Source organism: Ruditapes philippinarum, unplaced genomic scaffold (genome assembly GCF_026571515.1).
Source record: "Ruditapes philippinarum isolate M1 unplaced genomic scaffold, ASM2657151v2 ctg2835_1_1_1_1, whole genome shotgun sequence".
NCBI lineage: Eukaryota > Metazoa > Mollusca > Bivalvia > Venerida > Veneridae > Ruditapes > Ruditapes philippinarum.
The window spans coordinates 457,963-478,683 of NW_026854598.1; the positions used below are offsets into that span (position 1 = coordinate 457,963).

Below are 20,721 nucleotides of genomic sequence, written 5' to 3' on the forward strand. Positions count from 1 at the left end.
TGGACTTCACTGAGGTTTACATTTAACATCTTATATAACAGGTATCACATAATTTTCTAGTGAACTTTTGTCTCTAATAAGATAGCTTAATAATGTTTACTTTTAGGACATTTGTTGTGAACAATAAACAGATTGAAAGATTATACAACATGTTGCTAGGCAATGACACAAATAATTTTGCTTACTAGTAAATTCTTTATATAAGAATCATATTAAATGTCATCATATTATATAACTATTACAAAGAAAGGTTGGATAAATATCTTTCAGACAAAAATACAAAAAGTATCATTTAGACCCCTCAGCTTATAAGATACAAATCCCATAATTCAGACACCTAACCCTAGGGATTTGAAACTGCCCTCCTTTTCAAGGTGCAGTAAGTCAAACTTGTTAAAGATGAAATAGAAAGCACGCTGTAAATAACGGCCATTCTTCAACAATCCTCATTGATAAATAATACAAACTTTCAAATAAAGGCCACTTGTCTATAAAGCCCATGTTAGATCTTTCCCTTGAATGACCTTTATTCACAGGTTATACTGTATTTAGGTTTTTAATATTCGTCATGAAAAAGTTCATATAGACATATATTTAATAGAAAACTTTTAAGTATCTGTATGTCATGGAAGTTTGTTTCACTGTTCATGTTTTACATAGAAATTATTTTTTTAATGGTACACTACTGCATTTACTGGAGGAAAAAATGCTTTCATTCAATGTTCGGCTATTTCAAAGCTGCCTGCCTCCAGATGAGCCAAAATAGTTCAACAAAATAAATATAGACAAAATGTACTAAAATTTTAAGAACAGTAAAAACATTCAAGATCAAAGTTACATTTAGAATGAACATGCGGTTTGAGACTGATTTTGCAGTATTTTATTACCATATTTCTACTGTGTTACAAACACAGTAAGGGCTGTTTTTGTATATGTTGACCACTTTCTGGTAATTTCTGTGGATTGTACGTACCAACTGCTATATATAAATTACTTTATTTCTTCAACTTATAATACTTTCTTTCTAAAGACATTTCCAAAATTTTCATGAAAATTAACACGAATCTGGAGGCATGCTGCTTTAAAACAAAAAGAAATATTAAAATACTTAAATTGTACAAACGCAGTTACATAAACACATGTATATGTACAGTCAAACCTGTAATTTAAGGTCACTCAAAGGATAGAGAAAACGTTGTCTTTCGAGACAAATGTTCTTTATTTGGAAGTTATTTTACTCCATTTTTTTCAATGAAGGCTTATCAAAAAGTAGCCTTTATTTGCAGGCTGCCATTATTCAGAGGTGGTATTTAACACAGGTTTGCCAGTACACAATAATTTAAATAACAAAATCTTTGCAAACTTCTTACTTTTTTTCATGCTTTACATTCAACTTCACATCTAAACAAAGGATTTCTCTATGTAACAATACATGTTGTTTCTGGCTACATATATTCTATTTTTTACAGTTTCACATTATGATACAACTAACTTTTAAAATAATACTCAATTTACTGCAATATTGATAAATATTTTCTTCTGGTTTCACAAAGGATATAAATATGAAGAAGAAAAAATAAATTATTGCTATTGTGTTGTTGTGAATTTTAAGGGAGTCCACCAAGGTTTTTTTTTACATGGCAAGATCCAGATTAATATTCCATGCAATTCTAGACCAGTAACTTGTGTGCAATATTTCAGATCATTCTCTCACTCTGTTTTCTTCCAGCATAAATATTCTAACTGTAAAAAACTGGTTAAAAAAATGACCCATTAATGTTTTCACTCAAATCTTGCTAAGAATAACATAAAAATATTATTTTCAATTTAGTTCCCGAGGGGGGGGGGGGGGGGCTGTTTCATAATTACTTTTTGTTTTAAGTATGTAAAAAATTCAAATTTTATGTTTTAAGGCCATTGTACTTCAGTGGAATTCCTTCAAAGGTTTATGTGATCTTTGCATTTATTGTCAATATATATTAAATTAAAGAACTATATTTTGTTTCATCAACAGAATCTGGTAAAGCTATGTTATGAAGTTTTATTTTTGCATGGGCAACATTCATGTTTAACCAGAAGGCAAATAATTTGCAAGCTGCAGTACTTACAACTACCATGAATCATTCATACAAATCATTTAAGAATTATAAATAAATCATATCACTTTACATAAACAATAATTTATTATATTCAAATTAATATACAAGTAATTTGTTATCATTTATACACAATATTATTTCTACTGTAGATAAAACATCACAAAATCAGGGGGCATGATTTTTAACTTACATTTTTCAGAAATATTTTCTTGTTATTAGTCTACACAGGTAGAAAAAATATTTATACACATGATTTGATTTGGACCAATTCGTAAATTTTCATGTCTGTTACTGCCGTATACCACTGATTTATTACTGGTACTATAAAAAGTTGACAAAATGATTATTCACTCTAAAGTTTATTGAAATATTTCTAAAAATTTAAGCCTGTTAAATTCAAAATTAATTCTTTAATATCTAATCAAAGAAGCAAAAATCTGGAGGCAGTTTCTTTAAAGAGTTGAAAAATGCTGACACTGTGTTTCTTGGTATTTATTTGTTAAATTTCTTTCCGTTATTTCTATTTTTGTTTATTGTAAGGCATAGATCAACCTAGATACAAGACATATATCCACATATTTGACTAGCAGGAATCAGGAAATCACATTTTTCCATTGACTTCATAGGAGGGAGTTTTAACACCTATTATACAGATATGGTGAAAAAGTAATATATTTGTTAATTTTTACACAGGAAGATTCTCTGTATAAGTCAATGTTCTTTCAAATATTATTGTTCTAAATAAAAGACACAAATAAAATATGCATTCTATATAAGGTAGTTACAGGATTTTTGTTCAATTTGCACGTGAATAATTGATAGATTAAGCATTATAGATCTGTCTTAACAGATTCATAAAATTCATAACAATGCAAAACTATTACTTTACAAATGGAATGTCATCTTACCCTTTTTGTACCTTTCACACATATATTCATGTGAAACTAGCATACAGTCCAAAGTTGTAAAATGGAAATTTGAAACCAGTCTGACAACCCTGCCCTGCCATTGGCCAATTTCAAAATGGTTAACAGAATAAGCCAATCAAAAGCTTGTGAATCCAGACAGGTTTCTATATGAAGTTTTTATAACCTTGAACACAACTTTTACACTAAAAATCCATTTAATATCTACTCTAGCACAGTTCAAGGGACATTTCTACAAGTAACTTGAAAATAAATGCTACAGATCATGAAATTTTAGTCTTTCTTCAATCTAGTGGTAGTCATTCTGTATATGATACTATCACGTCCTGGGTCCATGTTCCAGATACTGTAACACACACCAAATACTGTAATAGCTAGTAAAATCATTAGCCATAGACAGATATTGAAGGTCACTGGGTACATCTCGTCATAGTCCATTGCTAAGTTATAGCCGGTCACATTTTTTTTCTGTGGAAATAAAAATGACATTTTCATCTTCAAGAAAATTAAATATGTGTATAAATGTTTTTATGTGTAACAAAATATCATATCATTGGCTATAAGTTAGTAAGTTCATACCAGATCTTTATAATAAAAGCAATAAAAAGTTACTTAAGACATTTAGAATCCCATTAGAATTAAAGCTGTTGTAATGTTGTAATTAACTATACCATACAGTACGCTCAGCGCGGCTTTTTCAAAACCCGCGTGACCCCGCGGATGAGGTTTACCGCGGACTAAAATTTGCTCAGATATTGTCCGCATGACCCCGCGGACAGAAAATTTTCACCACCGCGGACATAAATCGGCGGCTGAAACCGTTTCCCCCGCGGAACACAGTGGTAAATTGTGGAGGAACGCTGCGGTCAAACACCGGTCAACGTGGTGGAAACCTTAAATTTTAAAAATTAATTACTGTATTTAAACATCAGTATACGTACGTACATGTACTGTAACATGTACTGTACATATACATGTAACTATATGTAAAATTTGTTTGTTTTCTTTCTTTTTTGTTGTAATAAAAGTACATGTACAAATGCAGTGTTTTTCTTGTTCTTCTTCTTGTTATTGTGTTGGGTAATGTATAATATGTATTCGACATCAAGATAAATCATTGTCGTCGCAACTTCATGGTAGTGAGAAACTTGAAGTCAAATAATGAAAAATTCGGCATATGACATTTATGAAAAAGATACTACAACAATTTATATGCCAGCTTTTGTTTCTTATTTAAAAACTTTGAAAACATAACCCTCAACAATTTTATTCAGGCAATATTCCAGGACGTCTCTTTCAATTGTCAGATGCGTTTTACTGTTTCTGTTTATTTGCATATTGATCATAAAGTCTTATATTTTATTTGGAACATAAAAAGAAAGCGTTTATTTCACCAAAATATACATTAAATGATATTCTTGATTTATCTAATTACAGGTGTGAGCGTAATGCATATGTTTTGAAGTTTGTATCAACTGTTGAAGTTTATTTTCATTTTTGTTTTAGTAGGTTGTTTGCTTGTTCTTTTTTATAGATTTTTTTTGCAGAATTTTGTTAAACTTGACGTTATACTTTTGTTATTTTATTATGAACAGTATGCATGTACATACATGTATATAAGGCAAACAAGCACATGGCAGTTATTTTCTAAGAACTTCCATCGACCGATTTTCAAGTTAAAAATATTTCATTTTATTTTTATCTTAAGATATTATTGTTCATAGGAATAATAGTATTTGTAGACAACATGTAGTTTTAAGTACATACAATTGAACGTAATTGTCTTTGCTTTCTTGTATTTATTATATTAAGTTTTCATTGAAATTAATTGATTCCGAGGATAATAATGTAATTTTATAATTTGTAAAAGGCAGCCTAATTATTATTAATATATGTACATGTATTTTATTTATGTCCTGTCTTGTATTCACACTCATCGACCTCTTACAGGACATGTACTGTAGCGTCAGTCATCATTGAGAAATCAGCACAAATGTCCTTTTTTTACTAAGTATCATATTTATGGCTCCCACATAGTTTAACAGCAATAATACTTATAGAACCACAAGGAATGAACAAGTAAAGATGACAGTGATAAATGACGATTTTAGTTGTAAAAATATTGGTATGTGGACGAATAGTTTTGTGGACGTTTATAACAAAAATATTAAAAACAACAACAAAAACAGGTACAGCTGTTATTATTTTTATTTCAAATTCTGTTCAAATAATTTAACGTATAATAACATTTAAGGAGACGATTGTGGTCAATTTTCAAGTCATTGTGTAAAAAAAAAGATGACGTTAAAAAATAATAAAACGTCTGTTATTTTTGGAGGTTAATTTATACTGACCAACTGACCATGGCGTTCCCCCGCGTGAAACGGGTGACTGATTTTATTGATAAATGAAGAACGGTTGTCAGAATTTTGTCCGCGGTGGAAACAACTGAACACCGGGGATCGCGGGGAAATTAGGCTTCTCATCGCGGACGAACCCCCGAGTTTGTCCGCAATAAAAAAAAATCGTCCGCGGTGGTATCGCGGAAAAAGCAAAACCCGCGGTGAGCGTACTGTATGTAAATAATTAACTTTAAAGTATCATAATCTCACAACTACTGGTAAATAAATGCAAACTTACAGTTTCTTCAACAGCTTTAAGACTTCTACTTTTTCTAATTAAGTTATCATGTGGGGAATGTACAGCAAGAACTTCAACAACTACATTGTCCTTATACAACGTCTTTAACTGTTCCGTCATCTGAAATCATTAAATGTTTTAAAACCATTAGAAACATGAGATTGTCAATTATCCTCTTAAAGTCACATTATTTATCCTGCTACAGTCTATATTATCAGCTGGATTATGCCTTGCCGGATAAACTTATCTATCTCCAGTCATTACGTCATATGATGACGTCACATGGTTAGCAGCAAAACAAAACTTCATATAGATGCTGCTTTATCAGGGAAAAGTAAAAATGAAACCATTTAAAAAAAAATTAAAAACTTGATCAAAATAGACAAAAGCAGGATAAATCAAATACATGGTTGATGTCGGGATAGGAGAATGTTTATCGCTAAAGCTCGCCAATATACACTTTACAGGTAACCGGATAAACCTTCTCCATCTCTACATCAACTATGTATTCCCTATGCCTATTAAGAGTAAAAATGGCGAGATTGTTGGTATGAAATTCATAATAACTCTACATTTTGTCACTGTTGTTTTCACTACGATCAAAGAACTAAAATGATGTGGTGGCGTGGCTGGGTGGTGAACACGTTGAACTATTAATCTAAGGATTGTTGACCGCGTGGGTTCAAACCCTGTCAGGGACAAGCCGTTGTTTCCTTGTACAAGAATCTTTCATTCATTGCTTAGTACTGGTTGGTTACAGGAACGGATTCAACAGTGTTTCAATAAGCTTATAGCTTTCAACACACTCAAACTAAAATAGATTTGTATAAACTAAAGAACTCAAAACTGGTCCCATTAGGCTATCAAAACTGTTTATTTGTAAGCATGATATGAGAAAATGGACAACAGGATATTAAACATTACCCTTTTGTACTAGTTCCATGAACTTTACGACAAAAATAATTGTTTACATATTCAAAGTTACTAACTGCCTTATTTACAAAAGTGTAAAATTTTCCTACTTCTAAATCTGTGGATTTACAGGTGGGTCTCCCTTCTTTTTTATGTATTTATTTTAAGGGAGGAGAGGGGAAGATGCTAACATTCAATAAAACTTGCCTACATAGACTGGTACAGGCATATAAGAAATTTGTTTCTGTAGGCGGAGGCCTCTGAAGATACTTGTTAAACCTAAGCCATAGGTTTTATTAGTTCAGGCTAAGGTCGGGCCGGAAATGGGCTATCCTCCCTCCCCAAAAACCCCACTCCCCTCCCCTAGACCCAATTCAAACATGTCTTCCACAGGTTAATCTTCAGCAAAGCCGTGAGTTTATTCTGAATATAATAACCCAGTTGTAGCAGTTTACAAAGCTCACCTTATTAAGGAAATCTGAGACAAGAGTTGAAGCATCTTGTGACTGGGTTGATTGTTTACCATGTTTATCAGCAACTCTCGGTAATCCACCAATCATAAAACTGTAGAAATCCGGTGTTTGAGACTTCATTAATTTCTCTTCTCCCTCAACCTGAAATTGAAATCTTCTATCATGATATATGTACGTATCTATGTCATTCACGGTGCACAAGATAAAAAACAAACAAGCATGGGAACTTCTATATAGTACTTGTATATGTATTAATTTGTACGTATCTAATTCATTCACAATAAGCAAGAAAACAAAACAAACTAGCCGTAATATGTTGTAGAATTAGGTAATTTTAATTTGGAGATATTATTCAATGAGTAACAGTCTTGACCGATTGTATAAAATAGCCAGTATGTTTCTTATTACATAATGTTCCTGTACTGTTAGAAAACATCACTAGTCTTTTCCTATTTCATCACCTTAGTGCAATAACTGGTCAACTCCTATCAAATTAAAAAGAACTTTACCCGTTACTGCACTAACGTGACCATTTTATGATTTTATCTTAGTTTTGATATTATCGATAATTCCCTCCCTTACAACACATGATGACATCCTAACTTCTATATCATCACTTAATGTTTATTCAACATGTAGTTACAACCCCTTAATTTGCTAAGTTACTGTATTTGAACATTGTTTTGAACTCAGAACTTTCCATCCAAAGCTAAAAGGATTTAAAATTTTTAAATATCAAAATACAAACAAGAGCACAGCATGTGGTGTTATCGCTCATCTGTGAAGTTCAACAACTATCAATAACCAATTCTGATAAAAATGTTAAAAATTAAAAGGGGGCATAACTCCAAACATCATCATCATTATTTTTTTTATTTTTATCATCATTATCATTAATATAATATTTATCAACTTTCCCTCAATAAAGATTTTATCATCATCATTATTACTATAAATATATTAATAAATATTATAATATAACATTATAATATTATTATTATCATTATTATTATTAATATAATTATTATTATTATTATTATTATTATTATTTTAGTATTTATCAACTTTCCCTCAATAAAGATATCATCATCATCATCATCATCATCATTATTTTTATCATTATAGTATTTCTACATCATTCAAATCTGGACCATTCCATATATAACCTATATATGGGACATCTAGAAATCATTCCTTTTTTAAAATTCAGTCTAAATCGGAGATGGTCCACAAAATGATTTCTAAAGAAATTTAGGATAATCTTCATACTGATAGACAACACACAACAAGCTTCATGTTTTTCTATACTTCCCTCTAAATTCTGTAGGCTCAATAAACTAAGGTTATAATATTGATCAAATGTTTATCAAATAACTAAAAGAATCAGACAATCAAAATGTCACAATATATCATAAGGAATGTGCTGACAATTATACCTTTTGGCAACTTTTTGTATTAACTAAGCAGCTGATAATTGACATTATATAATTCACATTGTTTATTGCATTGTCTTCAATCAGATTCTATCTACCAAAGTACATCACTTATTACGAAACAATGTTGAAATACAATGTACTTATTAAGTAATATTTTGCTTGGTTTTTCCTACACAAAACCTTCTTTGAAAACAGACAAAACCTTCCTTGAAAACAGACAAAACCTTCCTTGAAAATAGACAAAACCTTCTTTGAAAACAGACACATGCCCTGAAGACTAACCATGACCTTTGACTTTCAACAAAACATTAACAAATGCGCTCTCACATTCTCCTTGCACCCAATTATTTCAAAAAGCACCAATGAATGAATGACCATACAACTACATATTACCCTCACCTTCCTTCCTGTCAATTGCACATCACAAGTTTTCCTAATGTGCCACAAATGTATACATATACCTAATTATTTCAAAATCCATTCATAAATGACAGAATTAATAACCAGACATAACCATTAATGACTTATTATGAAACTAGAAATGTGTCCATAGGACACGGGTGCCCCCACCGTGCCACTGTTCCATCTAGGTCAAATATTTTTTGAAAACTAAAAATCTTTTACTAAGTAAACAGCAAGAACTTTACAAATACTAAATAAATCCACAAGCAAACCAAATGCTGCATAAGTACACATGCTGACCAACATTCTTGTAAACTTTCAGGCCTACAAGTGAAATACTTTTTAAGCTATGCATGAACAAGTTGAAAATTGCAAATTTATACTACTGTAAGTCAAGGGCAATTACTCTAACAAAACTGAAAAAAATCCACATGAAAAGTCCCAGGTGCATAGCTTCACAATGATGTGAATCATTATTCCTGTAATTTAGTGATGTTGATCATTATTCCAGTAAAGTTGGTTGATTCTAACTCAAGCACTCAAGGAACAAATAACAACATAATGAAACAGGTGCAAAACTAAATATGCTGAGCAACCTTCCCATAAGGTTTAATGACTCTATGTCAAATCCTTTTTGAGTTACATGCAAACATAATTGTAATGCTGGAAATAATGTCCGTTATTAGCTCAATCTGTTCAGGTGAAGTTATTTCTTTGAGATCTTTGCAGATAATGTCTATCTCTTGTTGAAGTTGTGTATGTCTGTTTTCCCAATATTGTAATAAAATTTCACACAATTTGTTGCCAAATTCTATATGCGCTTCTTCCCACTTGATTTGTAAAGTGGAACTGATGACCGGGACCTGGGGTGTGAGATTGACTCGTAGTGCTCTAGGTACTGATTTTGTGGTTATACACTTTTGTAAGTAATTTATGTGGTGCTCAGTGCGTGTTCTTTGTATATTGAGTTCCTTTAAAACTTTGAACCTTGAAACGTTTTTTTCGTCGATTTTTCGTGGAGAGTCGTCTTCTGTTTTTTTGCGTTTCTTCGTTGGATGATTAGTCTGAACCGGAAGCGTTGCTGTGGAGACAGACGGTGTTATCGAAGGTGTATCAAAGTCCGAATCGTCCTGAGGAGAAAGTTGATATGACATCAGTACAATTTCGCAGCAGATTCCCTTACCAAGGGCTCAACTATGCTTGTATCGGTGGATCCAATAATGGATACACGGCAGAAAGTGGAAACTGTAACTCTGCCCACACCGTAGAGTTGACTGGCTGGAAATCTGGTACTGACGGATCCCAAAGGGATACGTGTTCCCACTGGTAACAAACTAAGTAATCAAAGAAAGGATGAAGAACAACACGTCAGGAACACCAGAGTGAGTTTACGTAAATTTATTTATCTACCGGTTTCGATCATATAATGACCTTCATCAGGATAATACAGAAATATTTTGAAATTTAGGCCCTGAAGTATACTAAATGTGTAAACTAAAAAGTCACGTGACAATACTATATTTGGTTTCGTTCTGGAAGTGTGCCAAGAATTTTTTGGAATTTTGCCAATAAGTTGTTATTAAGTATAAAATGAAAATGTTGTTATTATAAGTCCTACTTAGTTACATGAAAAAATACCATAAATGGATCCAATAGAAATTATCTGTTCATTGGTGTGACTATACTGTCCATATTCATCTTCACACAAGGTTTCTGAGCTGTTGTTCTTACTTGGATTTAATGGAGATATAGGTTCTGGTATTGGAAAGTTCATAGTTTCAATGTCCATGTTGATCTTCTGTGTTTGGTTGGTGTTCTTAGTTTTTTTGTTCTGTTTCTTGTTAATTAGTTGTGGTGTTCCTCTATTGTTAATGATTCTAAATGTTGGCATCTTTTTTAATATCCTATATTTGCTTTCAGTTGGTTTGGGTGTTGTTCTTGGTTTATCAATTTTGATGTATTCAAACTTTGTTTCATTGAATCCATGTACGTTTATGGAGTGTCTTTTAAGCGAATCCCGTCTTGCGTAGTGCTTATTACACCATGAACAAATGAACTTGGTTATGTATTCAGCATGTGTTTTTTGGTGTTGGTACCATCTGTTTTTATCAGTGTAATATTTGGTATACCTCGGTTTTGGCCATTCTTCTTCAGTTATTTTTCGTGCATAATTTATTTCTTCCGATTTTACATAAGATTTAAGCCGCTTGGAGTTCTTGTTTTTAATTTCCTGATCCATACTTCTTCCGTTCTGATATTGATGTTTCTTTCGGTTGTTTGTATGATAATGACGTCGAATTCACTATGTCCGTTTACATTAAAATGGCGCGAAACGGGCTTGACGTTGTTTTTACTTCTAATGTCGGCTAAATGGCCGTAGAATCGATCTCTAAGTGAATTGCCAGTTTGTCCTACGTACTGTAATTTGCATTGTTTACATGCTATTAAATAAATTAAGCTTACAGTTTTACATGTATGATGTCCAAGGATTTTAAATGTTTCATTTGTAGCGGTACTTTTAAATTCTATAGTATTAGACATGAATTTACATGTAAGACAATTTTGTCTGCACGGGTAACTGCCATTCGAGAATTTATCGCTAGAAATGTCAGACTTAACTAAGATTCGTCTTATGTTATTTGATCGACGATATACTGCTACAATTTTAGAGCTCCTAATGAAAGTAGTGAAATCATTGTCACTTAATATATTAAGATACGAGTTCAAAATTTTTTGAGCTGGTGGGATGTATGGATTGAAAGTAGTTATAAACGGAATGATTTTCTTCTCTTGTGGTTGTGGTAATTTAGATTATTGAATAAATAGTAACAACAATATGTATCAATCATAAAACATATCAAGTATTAAAGCTACATTTAATAAATTTCATAAAAACAGAAATAGTAACATTTCATTAATAAATTGGGTTTTATATCGACTCCAGGTCTTATTTTGGTGTCCAGACAACTAAAATGAGTTTTATTAGCATACAAATGGGTAACCTCATTGTTGTGAAATGGGAAGTACAATTTCTGTTTGCATGAGAAACTCCGCCTTGGGATCATCCGTACATCAATATTAAATCAACAAACATGACCATAAGTAGCAGTCCTAATTTAACGGTATATTTCCGCATTGTAAAAGATGTTTTCATACAAATTTAATCTTTTTACGAGATGATTTCTTTCACTGAACCCCAGGCTTAGTGCACCGTGAAGCTAAAACGGTTAAAGTGTGTTTGCACAAGAAAATATCATATTTGCTGTGTTCCGGATAGCAACTATAAAACAGTGACGTAGCGCATACACGAGCTGATTACAGTCTTCATTTGCATGTTAAAATTCGTATACAAACTTCAGTGTTACCATGGGGTTTTCCGTTTAAAATCCTAATTTATGAACAATATTAGATGAGTATTACAACAATACTGTTAAACAGTTAACGAAACTGTAGAATGTTTGTAGCTTAAATAACAACACAAAAGGAGAAACAAGTGCTCCAAAGAATAAATTGCTCATAAATGTGTACATTTTAACCAGCAACTTTTTTAAAAAAGTAGTCATGACAGAAAACATGCAGTCAAACCTGTGTTCAAAACCACTTCAGAATATAGAGCATCCAGTAAATAAAAGCTTCTCTTACACAATTCAATAATTAAAAAGAGTAAGGTAACCTCCCACTTGTCAATATGTGATATGTTTTGTCCCTCCCTTTGCCCATATTCAGTCCCTCCCTTTGCCCATGTTCAGATGTTCAGTCCCTCCCTTAGGCCATGTTCAGTCCCTCCCTTAGGCCATGGTCAGTCCCTCCCTTAGGCCATGTTCAGGCCCTCCCTAAGGTCATGTTTGGTCCCTCCCTTAGCCCATGTTTAGTCCCTCCCTTAGGCCATGTTTGGTCCCTCCCTAAAGCCATGTTTGGTCCATCTCTTAGGCCATGTTAAGTCCCTCCATTTGGTCATGTTCAGTCCCTCCCTTAGGTCATGTTCATTCCCTCCCTTATGTCATGTTTGGTCCCCCTCTTAGGTCATTCCCTCCCTTAGGCCATGTTAGGTCCCTCCCTTATGCCATGTTTGGTCCCACCCTTAGGCCATGTTCGTACCCGTCCTTAGGCCATGTTCAGTCCCTATCTTAGGCCATGTTTGGTCCCTCTCTTAGGCCATGTTCAGACCCTCCCTTAGGCCATGTTCAGACCCTCCCTTAGGCCATGTTCAGACCCTCCCTTAAATGGATATTGTTCACAGGTTTGACTGTACTTTGAACTTACAGTTTTCAAAACATCTTGAATCATCTGTAATTCCCCCATCAATGATAGATCGCTGGTCAAACTAGTGTTCAAGGTCCCAGTAGTGTGTTCTTGGGCCACAGAATCAGCATCTAATAACCTGTCTGACATTCTAAGCAGCGTGTTTGGCAATTTGCGGAACACATCAAATTCTGACTGAATGTCAAATATCTGTGAAAATAAAGACATTATAATTTCATTATGTGATTAACATTATCAAACTTATTGGAATGAATGTGAAATGGTTAATTCTTAATCAGCAAAGTTTGTGTTTTCGGCATGCCCAGCTGTAAATTTGGAACTGTTCATTTGAATCCTTTCTATGGTTTTTAAGTTTTTTTTTGACACTGCACTTCCTCTCGAAAGTCTCTATCACTGTACATTTTTTTATCAAATTCCTTCAATACTTTAAGTTATTCCTTGGACAAGAGTGCCACAGAGGGACAAGGTGATGACAATATTTTTGTACATGTATGTTCTTCCTTTAGGAGGCATAAATTGAGCTCCCACCAGTGAAGAGATTGGCAAAACTGCATAAATAAACAGGTAGGTAAAAATTTGACCCTTGATTATGGTTGCTGATTTGGTACACTTTGCACGTTGCGTTGTCCATAGCGACAACACAACCTATATCATTATCGCCTTTTCGTCTTGTCCCTAGCGAAATTTGCCAAACGGCGTGTTGTCGCACTGTCATCTTGTCGCTAGCAAAGCACGCCAAATGACGTGTTGTTGTGTGGCCCATGTTGCAATGTCACCCTGTCATTTGGCTTATAAGGCAATCCTTCTATTTGAGCCGAGCGACAATGTGCCATCACAACAATATGCCGCAAGACAACATGCTGTTTGGCGTGCATTGTTAGCTACAGGACGACAAGACGAAAGTCCGACAACTCGCTGTTTCATGCCTTTTCGTGCTGTTACTAGCGACAACAAGACAAACAAAAGCGTTCCAAATCAGCCACCATACTTGATACATTAATTTTATTATTATAACTTGTATGTACCCACTCAAAGTATTTCATAGACATGGAAGACAATAGCTGTTCAGCTTTCATATTTTCAAAATACTATTAAAAGAACAGAAAAGCAGGCTGATAAATGATTAAATTTGGGGATAACAAAGATGAAAATTAGAAGGTAGCCAACATTAAAGTGCCAGGTCAGACTGCACCAAAGTCTGTATCTAATTTGTTATAAAATTTACCATTATTTTTTTTTTTTTTTTTGATTTATCATTACGTACAAGGGTTTTTATTTCTGATCAGGGTATTAACCAGCCAGTACTGGTCCCTGGCCTTTGCACAGTGATACATTAACTACTTACACTATTGTCAAGACCAGCATCCAGGAGAAGAGGATTTTTGTCTAAAAAGTTTCCCTGTAGTGAGGCCATCAATCCACTTACATCAACACCAGCAACATCCTATATATAATATAGAAATAAAATATATATATATAAAAAAATAGATTTACATAAAACTTAAAGGGATGAAAAATATTTATGGGGTTACAACTTCTTTTGATTATATGACACCCTGACACATTAGAAGTCGTATATCAGATTTCAAGCTTTACTGGCAGAGGAACATCTAAGGTGCCCCCTCTGTGCATTAAATCAGGCACAAACGCCGGCCTGAATAGAACCACAAATATTCCATAAACTAGCTGGATTATTATGGATAGCTTCATCATATGAAAGAATCCAAAGTCTCTGGAGGGATTTGAACTTACAACAGTGAGGGACAGAGGTTTGGAGTCAAAAAATTTAAGCACTAGGCCATGGATACCTCCTGAAACTACAATAGCATTAACACATTTTTGTGACTACAACATAGATATTCTTCACTTAGCCACTAATAGTAATACAGTGTATCTGTAAGACAATTTTAAGATATAATAACTTAATTTATAAATACTAGAAATGTGTCATCATGACACAGATGCCCCCGCATGCAGCCAAAATTTCAGATGGTGCATTAATTATTTTTTTTCATTTTAAGTTCAAAGCCCTTAAAACTTTTCAATGTTAACACAAACCATTTTCATACAATGTTCAAGGCACTGAAATTATTCAGTCTTAACCTTTTAAAAATAGCATATTGCATATTTGTAGCCAAAATAATGGCTAAAAGTATGAGTGCTGAAACTGAAAGTTCAAAATTTTTCCAACATTCAGGAAAGATAAGTTGGTCTAAAATCATTGAACCACAACCAAATTCAAACTTAAACTACTTATTCCTAAGATGTATCTATATTATTTTCAAAGTGAAAGGGACATAACTCTGCAAAAAATCATCAAACCATGACCAAATTCCAACTTGACCTGCCCATTCCTTTGACATATTCATATGTCAAATTTAAGTTAAATATGTAACACTGTTGGGTAGATAATGAACAGAAACTGTAAATTTCATATTATTTTCAAAGTGAAAGGGGCATTACTCTGCCAAAAATCATTGAACCATGACCAAATTCGAACTTGGCCTGGGCATTCCAAAAACATATCCATATGTTAAATTTGAGTTGAATGTGTTGTACTGTTGGGGAGATAATAAACGGAAACTGAAAATTTCATATTACTTTCAAAGTGAAAGGGGCATGCATAACTCTGCCAAAAATCATTGAACCATGACCAAATTTGAACTTGACCTGCGCATTCTTTTGACGCATCCATATGTCAAGTTTGAGTTGAATGTGTTGTACCGTTGGGGAGATAATGAACGGAAACTGAAAATTTCATATTATTTTCAAAGTAAAAGGGGCATAACTCTGCCAAAAATCATCGAACCATGACCAAATTCCAACTTGACCTGTATTTTGTCCTGACATATCCATATGTCAAGTTTGAGTTGAATGTGTTTTACCGTTGGGGAGATAATGAACGGAAACTGAAATTTCATATTATTTTCAAAGTAAAAGGGGCATAACTCTGCCAAAAATCATCGAACCATGTCCAAATTCGAACTTGACCTGTTTTTTGTCATGATATATCCATATGTCAAATTTGAGTTGAATGTGTGCAACCGTTCTTAAGATAATGAACGGAAACTGATGATGACGGAATGACAGAAGGACGGAAGGACGGAATGACGGAACAGGGTAACACTATATGCCCCGGCCATTACATGGCGGGGGCATAATCAGTTAGTTCAAACAATATCCCATTTCAATCAAACATATAGACACAATATACAATCAAATACAAAAAAAAGGATTGAGTAGAAGGTAGTATTCAAATTCTTTGACCTAGTGAAATTTAAAACTATGGGAGCAAATGATTAAAACTAGTCAACAAAGAATGCCTCACTATACATAGATAAGATACATGTACTCACCAAGTTGACAGGAAATTCAGCTTTGCTAACAAGCTTCAGGTCAGGCTGTCCTTCCACCATCTGTACTGTAACGAGAACATTGGCTTTTGGGCGCTGAAAGACTGACCCTTGCAAGAGACCTTTCCATTTTATATCCTTAAAAAAAACACAGAAAACAAAAATTTATAGTTTTAGAACTTAAACTGTCTTCACAACTATTCACAGAGTATAATAGTATGTAGGATTTAAAAGCAATGTATCAAAGGGTGTAGTAGAATAGTTAAAATGCTATAAGGTGGTATGAAAACAAAAATTGAAATTGTAAGTTGAAAGAACGATAATAATCACACCAGAGTCTATAACAGAATTATGAAATATGAAAAACAAGATGAACAAGTAATGGGTGGTGTTCAATGAACACGACCCAGCAACACAAGAACACCGACCAGGAGCCCAGTATGACACAACAGATTAAAAACAGGACCGCCCTTATAGACTAGAGGAAATGTGATGGTCATAAACAAGTGAAGTATTCTTTGTTTCAAAGCAAATACTCCATTGGTATAACGAAACAACCGGACTATACAAAAAACTTCACCAAGACATGAACAATGTGAAAGAGTATATAGGGAAGCTCTCCCAGTTATATGTATAAAAGTTAACCATCCTATTGCATAATTCACAGCCCTAAGAAGCTCTAACAATTTTCATCTTAAATTTTTTTTTTGGCAACATACATCATTTTTTTAAACATCATTTAAATGATATTACATACTCAATTGAACTTTTTCTGATAGAAACTGTATCCTGACAAAGGTCTGAGAAAGACAAAACATACAAAACCTAGGTGTTCTTGAAGTTCTTCCCTCTACCTTGTCATACCTTCTGTTGTCAAATTTATCAGAAAAAATATCAAAAAAATAATATTTAACAACTAGGTATTGCAATTTAAACAAAACTTATATGATTGTCACTTTGTGTGACTTCACAGCATGCTTTTGTCTACTGTTTACATTCACTTACATTATAACAATTGTGCAAAGATTACCCGAAGCAAATTGACTTACAGAATGGCTAGGAATGCCAAGTGTATGAGATATCACTTTAGGAACTTCACTGGTCTGGAGTGGCTCTTTCTGTTCCAGAAATTGTACATAGCCTGGTGCATGTGTTACCACTAACTTCTGGCTAACAATAGCCTTACATAAACAACCTGAAAAGAAGAGGTATAGTTGACAGATACATGTATATTATATTGTGACATTTGAGGCTATTATGTTGCATTGTATTACCTTTACTAATTCAATTTTTAGTTTTAGTCATCATTTACTGTTATTTTTAGCTACTTAACTAGAATTTTAAAGATATTTTCTTTTTTGTACATGTACATACAGTAATTATGAACCATTCCAACCTGGGGACTAGTATTACCTACAGTAACCGCGTTTATTTTCTCTACTTTGGGAATGGTGTCGGTACCAGACTGATTGGGAAAAAAATGCGTTATTTTGACTAAAATTGGGATTTTTTTTAATGCATTTTTTCAGCTACAAATGAGATTAGACATCATAAATAAAGATAGCTAACAGCTTCTACTGTCCAGATAGAACTATTGAGTGGTGATTTATATGAATATGTTGGATTTAAATGATTTTAGAAAAATCACTTGGCCTTGTGGGCATTTTGAACAGCCATTTTGGGAATTTAACATTGGAAATTGGGAATTTTAATGTCTATTTTCTATTGGGAATGGTACCGTTTTAGGGTAGTAGTTATATAAAGAAAAAAAACACTGAGTAAGTACTCATTATTCCCTATTATTTTACACTGCTGCTTATGACAGTCACTGCCTAGAATAGATATATTTCCCTAATTTCACTTATATTAACAACTGTCAACTTTCATTTGTATTGTTTACACATGAATAAAATTAATGTCAATGACAGCTTTACAAAAATCAAAGTTGTATTATAAAATTGTGATAATAATCCTGTTTTGTTTCAAAAAGTTTAATTTTCAACCCCTTTAAAAATGAAAAAGCACAGAAAATAATTGTTGCTGGGCTCTGATAATTGCATCAATGCATGTTCTGTGAAAATCATTCTAAAATTCTATTGTCAGTCCCTAGAAAGGCTTTAATTAAGGCTAACTGACTGTGCTTTTATGTGCAATATTTATCTACTGTATTTACAAATTGTACAATTGTTAAAGTTTTGTATTTTACCTTTTTTTTTTCAATGTTCTTTTTTTAATTCTGCTCTGATCATGCCGTTATGAAAAAAGCTTCTTTTGCTGTTATGATTATTTATTCAATCAATGTGTTTAATTAACAAAAAATGATTAAATAATGCATCTTTCATATACAAATAAAACAACAAATCATAAGCATGAAAAAACAACCACGTAAAAGTTGTTATATTAAAGTTATAACTGATAACATCATTACATGCAACTGTGACACTTTTATCAAGATTACAACACTTGCATTACCTTCTTATTATTTTTTTTACAAAATGGCGGAGCATATTTATTAAAGTGAACACACAAAGAAAAATGCAGGGACTTGGACACTTGGTTAAAATCCTTGTTTAAAGAAACAAAAAAAACTTATGCATTTTCAACTTTCATATGTCACAGGGTGAGAAAAATATGCAGCCTGACCGGGACTCGAATCCGAGACCCTAGGAATACCGTTCTGCAGCTCTACCGACTGAGCTATCCGCCGCTTACACATCTTCTTCCCTATTTAGTGAACAGTTCTGAACTCTGACATACTCCCCTGCTTTATTAAAATTTGTCCTGGAATTTCACAGAGTTACGTACAGAGCAATGTAAATTAAACTCTGAGCTATATCAGTCACGTCCCAAATTTGGGCGCCAAATGTCACAGGGTGAGAAATATGTGCAGCCTGACTGGGACTCGAACCCAGGACCCTTGGAATACCGTTTTGCGGCTCTACCGACTGAGCTATCCGGCCGCTTACACATCTTCTCCCCTATTTAGTGAACAGTTCTGAACCGTGACACATATAATTTTGAAAAGTGCCATAGGGCTACACAATACAGTGTGTCATGGCTAGTCGTACATACTCACGTACGGCTAGAACTTCCTTAAAAAAAATCTAGAGTTAACTCAACAGCACGATTAAGCAACGAATAAACACCTTTTTGTTACTAAGCTAAAGCACATGTTCAATATTAGGTACGAAATAGTTAACCTCACAACAATGATGATATAAGTCTATAAATTTTACCCCACCCACTAAAACTGCACATAAAAGAAAATACAATTATGCACTTGTACCAATTTGGTTTGTTGTACAAATAACATGACTGAGCCAGAAAACATAAGAAATGAAAAGAATACAAATTGTGCTTTAGAGCAATAAAATATGAAGCACTGGAAACATACTGGCAAGAAATAAATATATTATCATTTTTGCCGGAAGACTGTCCTCCATTTTGTTTGCATGTGACGTGACGTCATACAGGAAGTTTACTTTGTAATATTTTGTGGCCCCGTACCATACCGGATAAAATGCGGTACGATACGGAATCATTCTTGATTTTATATCATTTAAGTTAATTTACCCACATGCAGAAAAAGACAGAAAAAATAAACGATAATATTGATATTGAAGACGAATATATTTTCATGATAAGTAACCGAAAACTAATATACTGACATTTAGCAAAAGTGGAAGGCTGTCTAGTATATGTATAATAATGTAATGTTCTCAATACATACATATATAAATATCTTGGAATATTATTTTCATCTTCAGGAAGTTTTACTGAGTGCAAAAAGATTTTGTGTAAAAGTGTATTAAAATCAAATTTTAAATTAGTCAAAGCTTTCAATAATTTTAATACTAATCTCCACGTCTAAATACAGCAACTACTGAATAAATTTAGTGGAGTTTTGTCTATTTCATTGCTTAAATAATATATGTGGTTCAAGTCAGAAGATTTTGGCTTAAAGCTGGAACATACGATACGTTATAGTACATCCCAGCTTAAAGCAACACGCCTCCAGATTTATAATAATTTTCATGAAAATTTTGAAAATGTATTAAAAAGTATATTATTGTTAAGTGAACAAAGAAAATAATTTAATATGGTGAAAATTACTGCAAAATCGGTCACATGGAAATTAGTACTTTTATATTGAATAATTTTACTTTTAACTTCTGATTTTTTTCTCCAGTTTGATTTTCTTGAAATATTGTTGGTTC

The 20,721-nt window shown here is 33.1% G+C and overlaps 1 protein-coding gene across 1 annotated transcript; it reads right to left on the bottom strand.

Annotated features, from left to right (window-relative positions):
* Window positions 1-722: 722 nt before the first annotated feature.
* Window positions 723-20,005, bottom strand: LOC132740545 (renin receptor-like). Its single transcript, XM_060728464.1, has 8 exons — window positions 19,899-20,005; window positions 17,554-17,699; window positions 16,508-16,642; window positions 14,497-14,595; window positions 13,152-13,340; window positions 7,042-7,191; window positions 5,666-5,785; window positions 723-3,493 (listed from the first exon to the last, which is right to left on the bottom strand). The coding sequence occupies exons 1-8, from the start codon at window positions 19,945-19,947 to the stop codon at window positions 3,299-3,301; spliced, it is 1,083 nt and encodes a 360-aa protein (XP_060584447.1). The 5' UTR covers window positions 19,948-20,005; the 3' UTR covers window positions 723-3,298.
* Window positions 20,006-20,721: the final 716 nt, after the last annotated feature.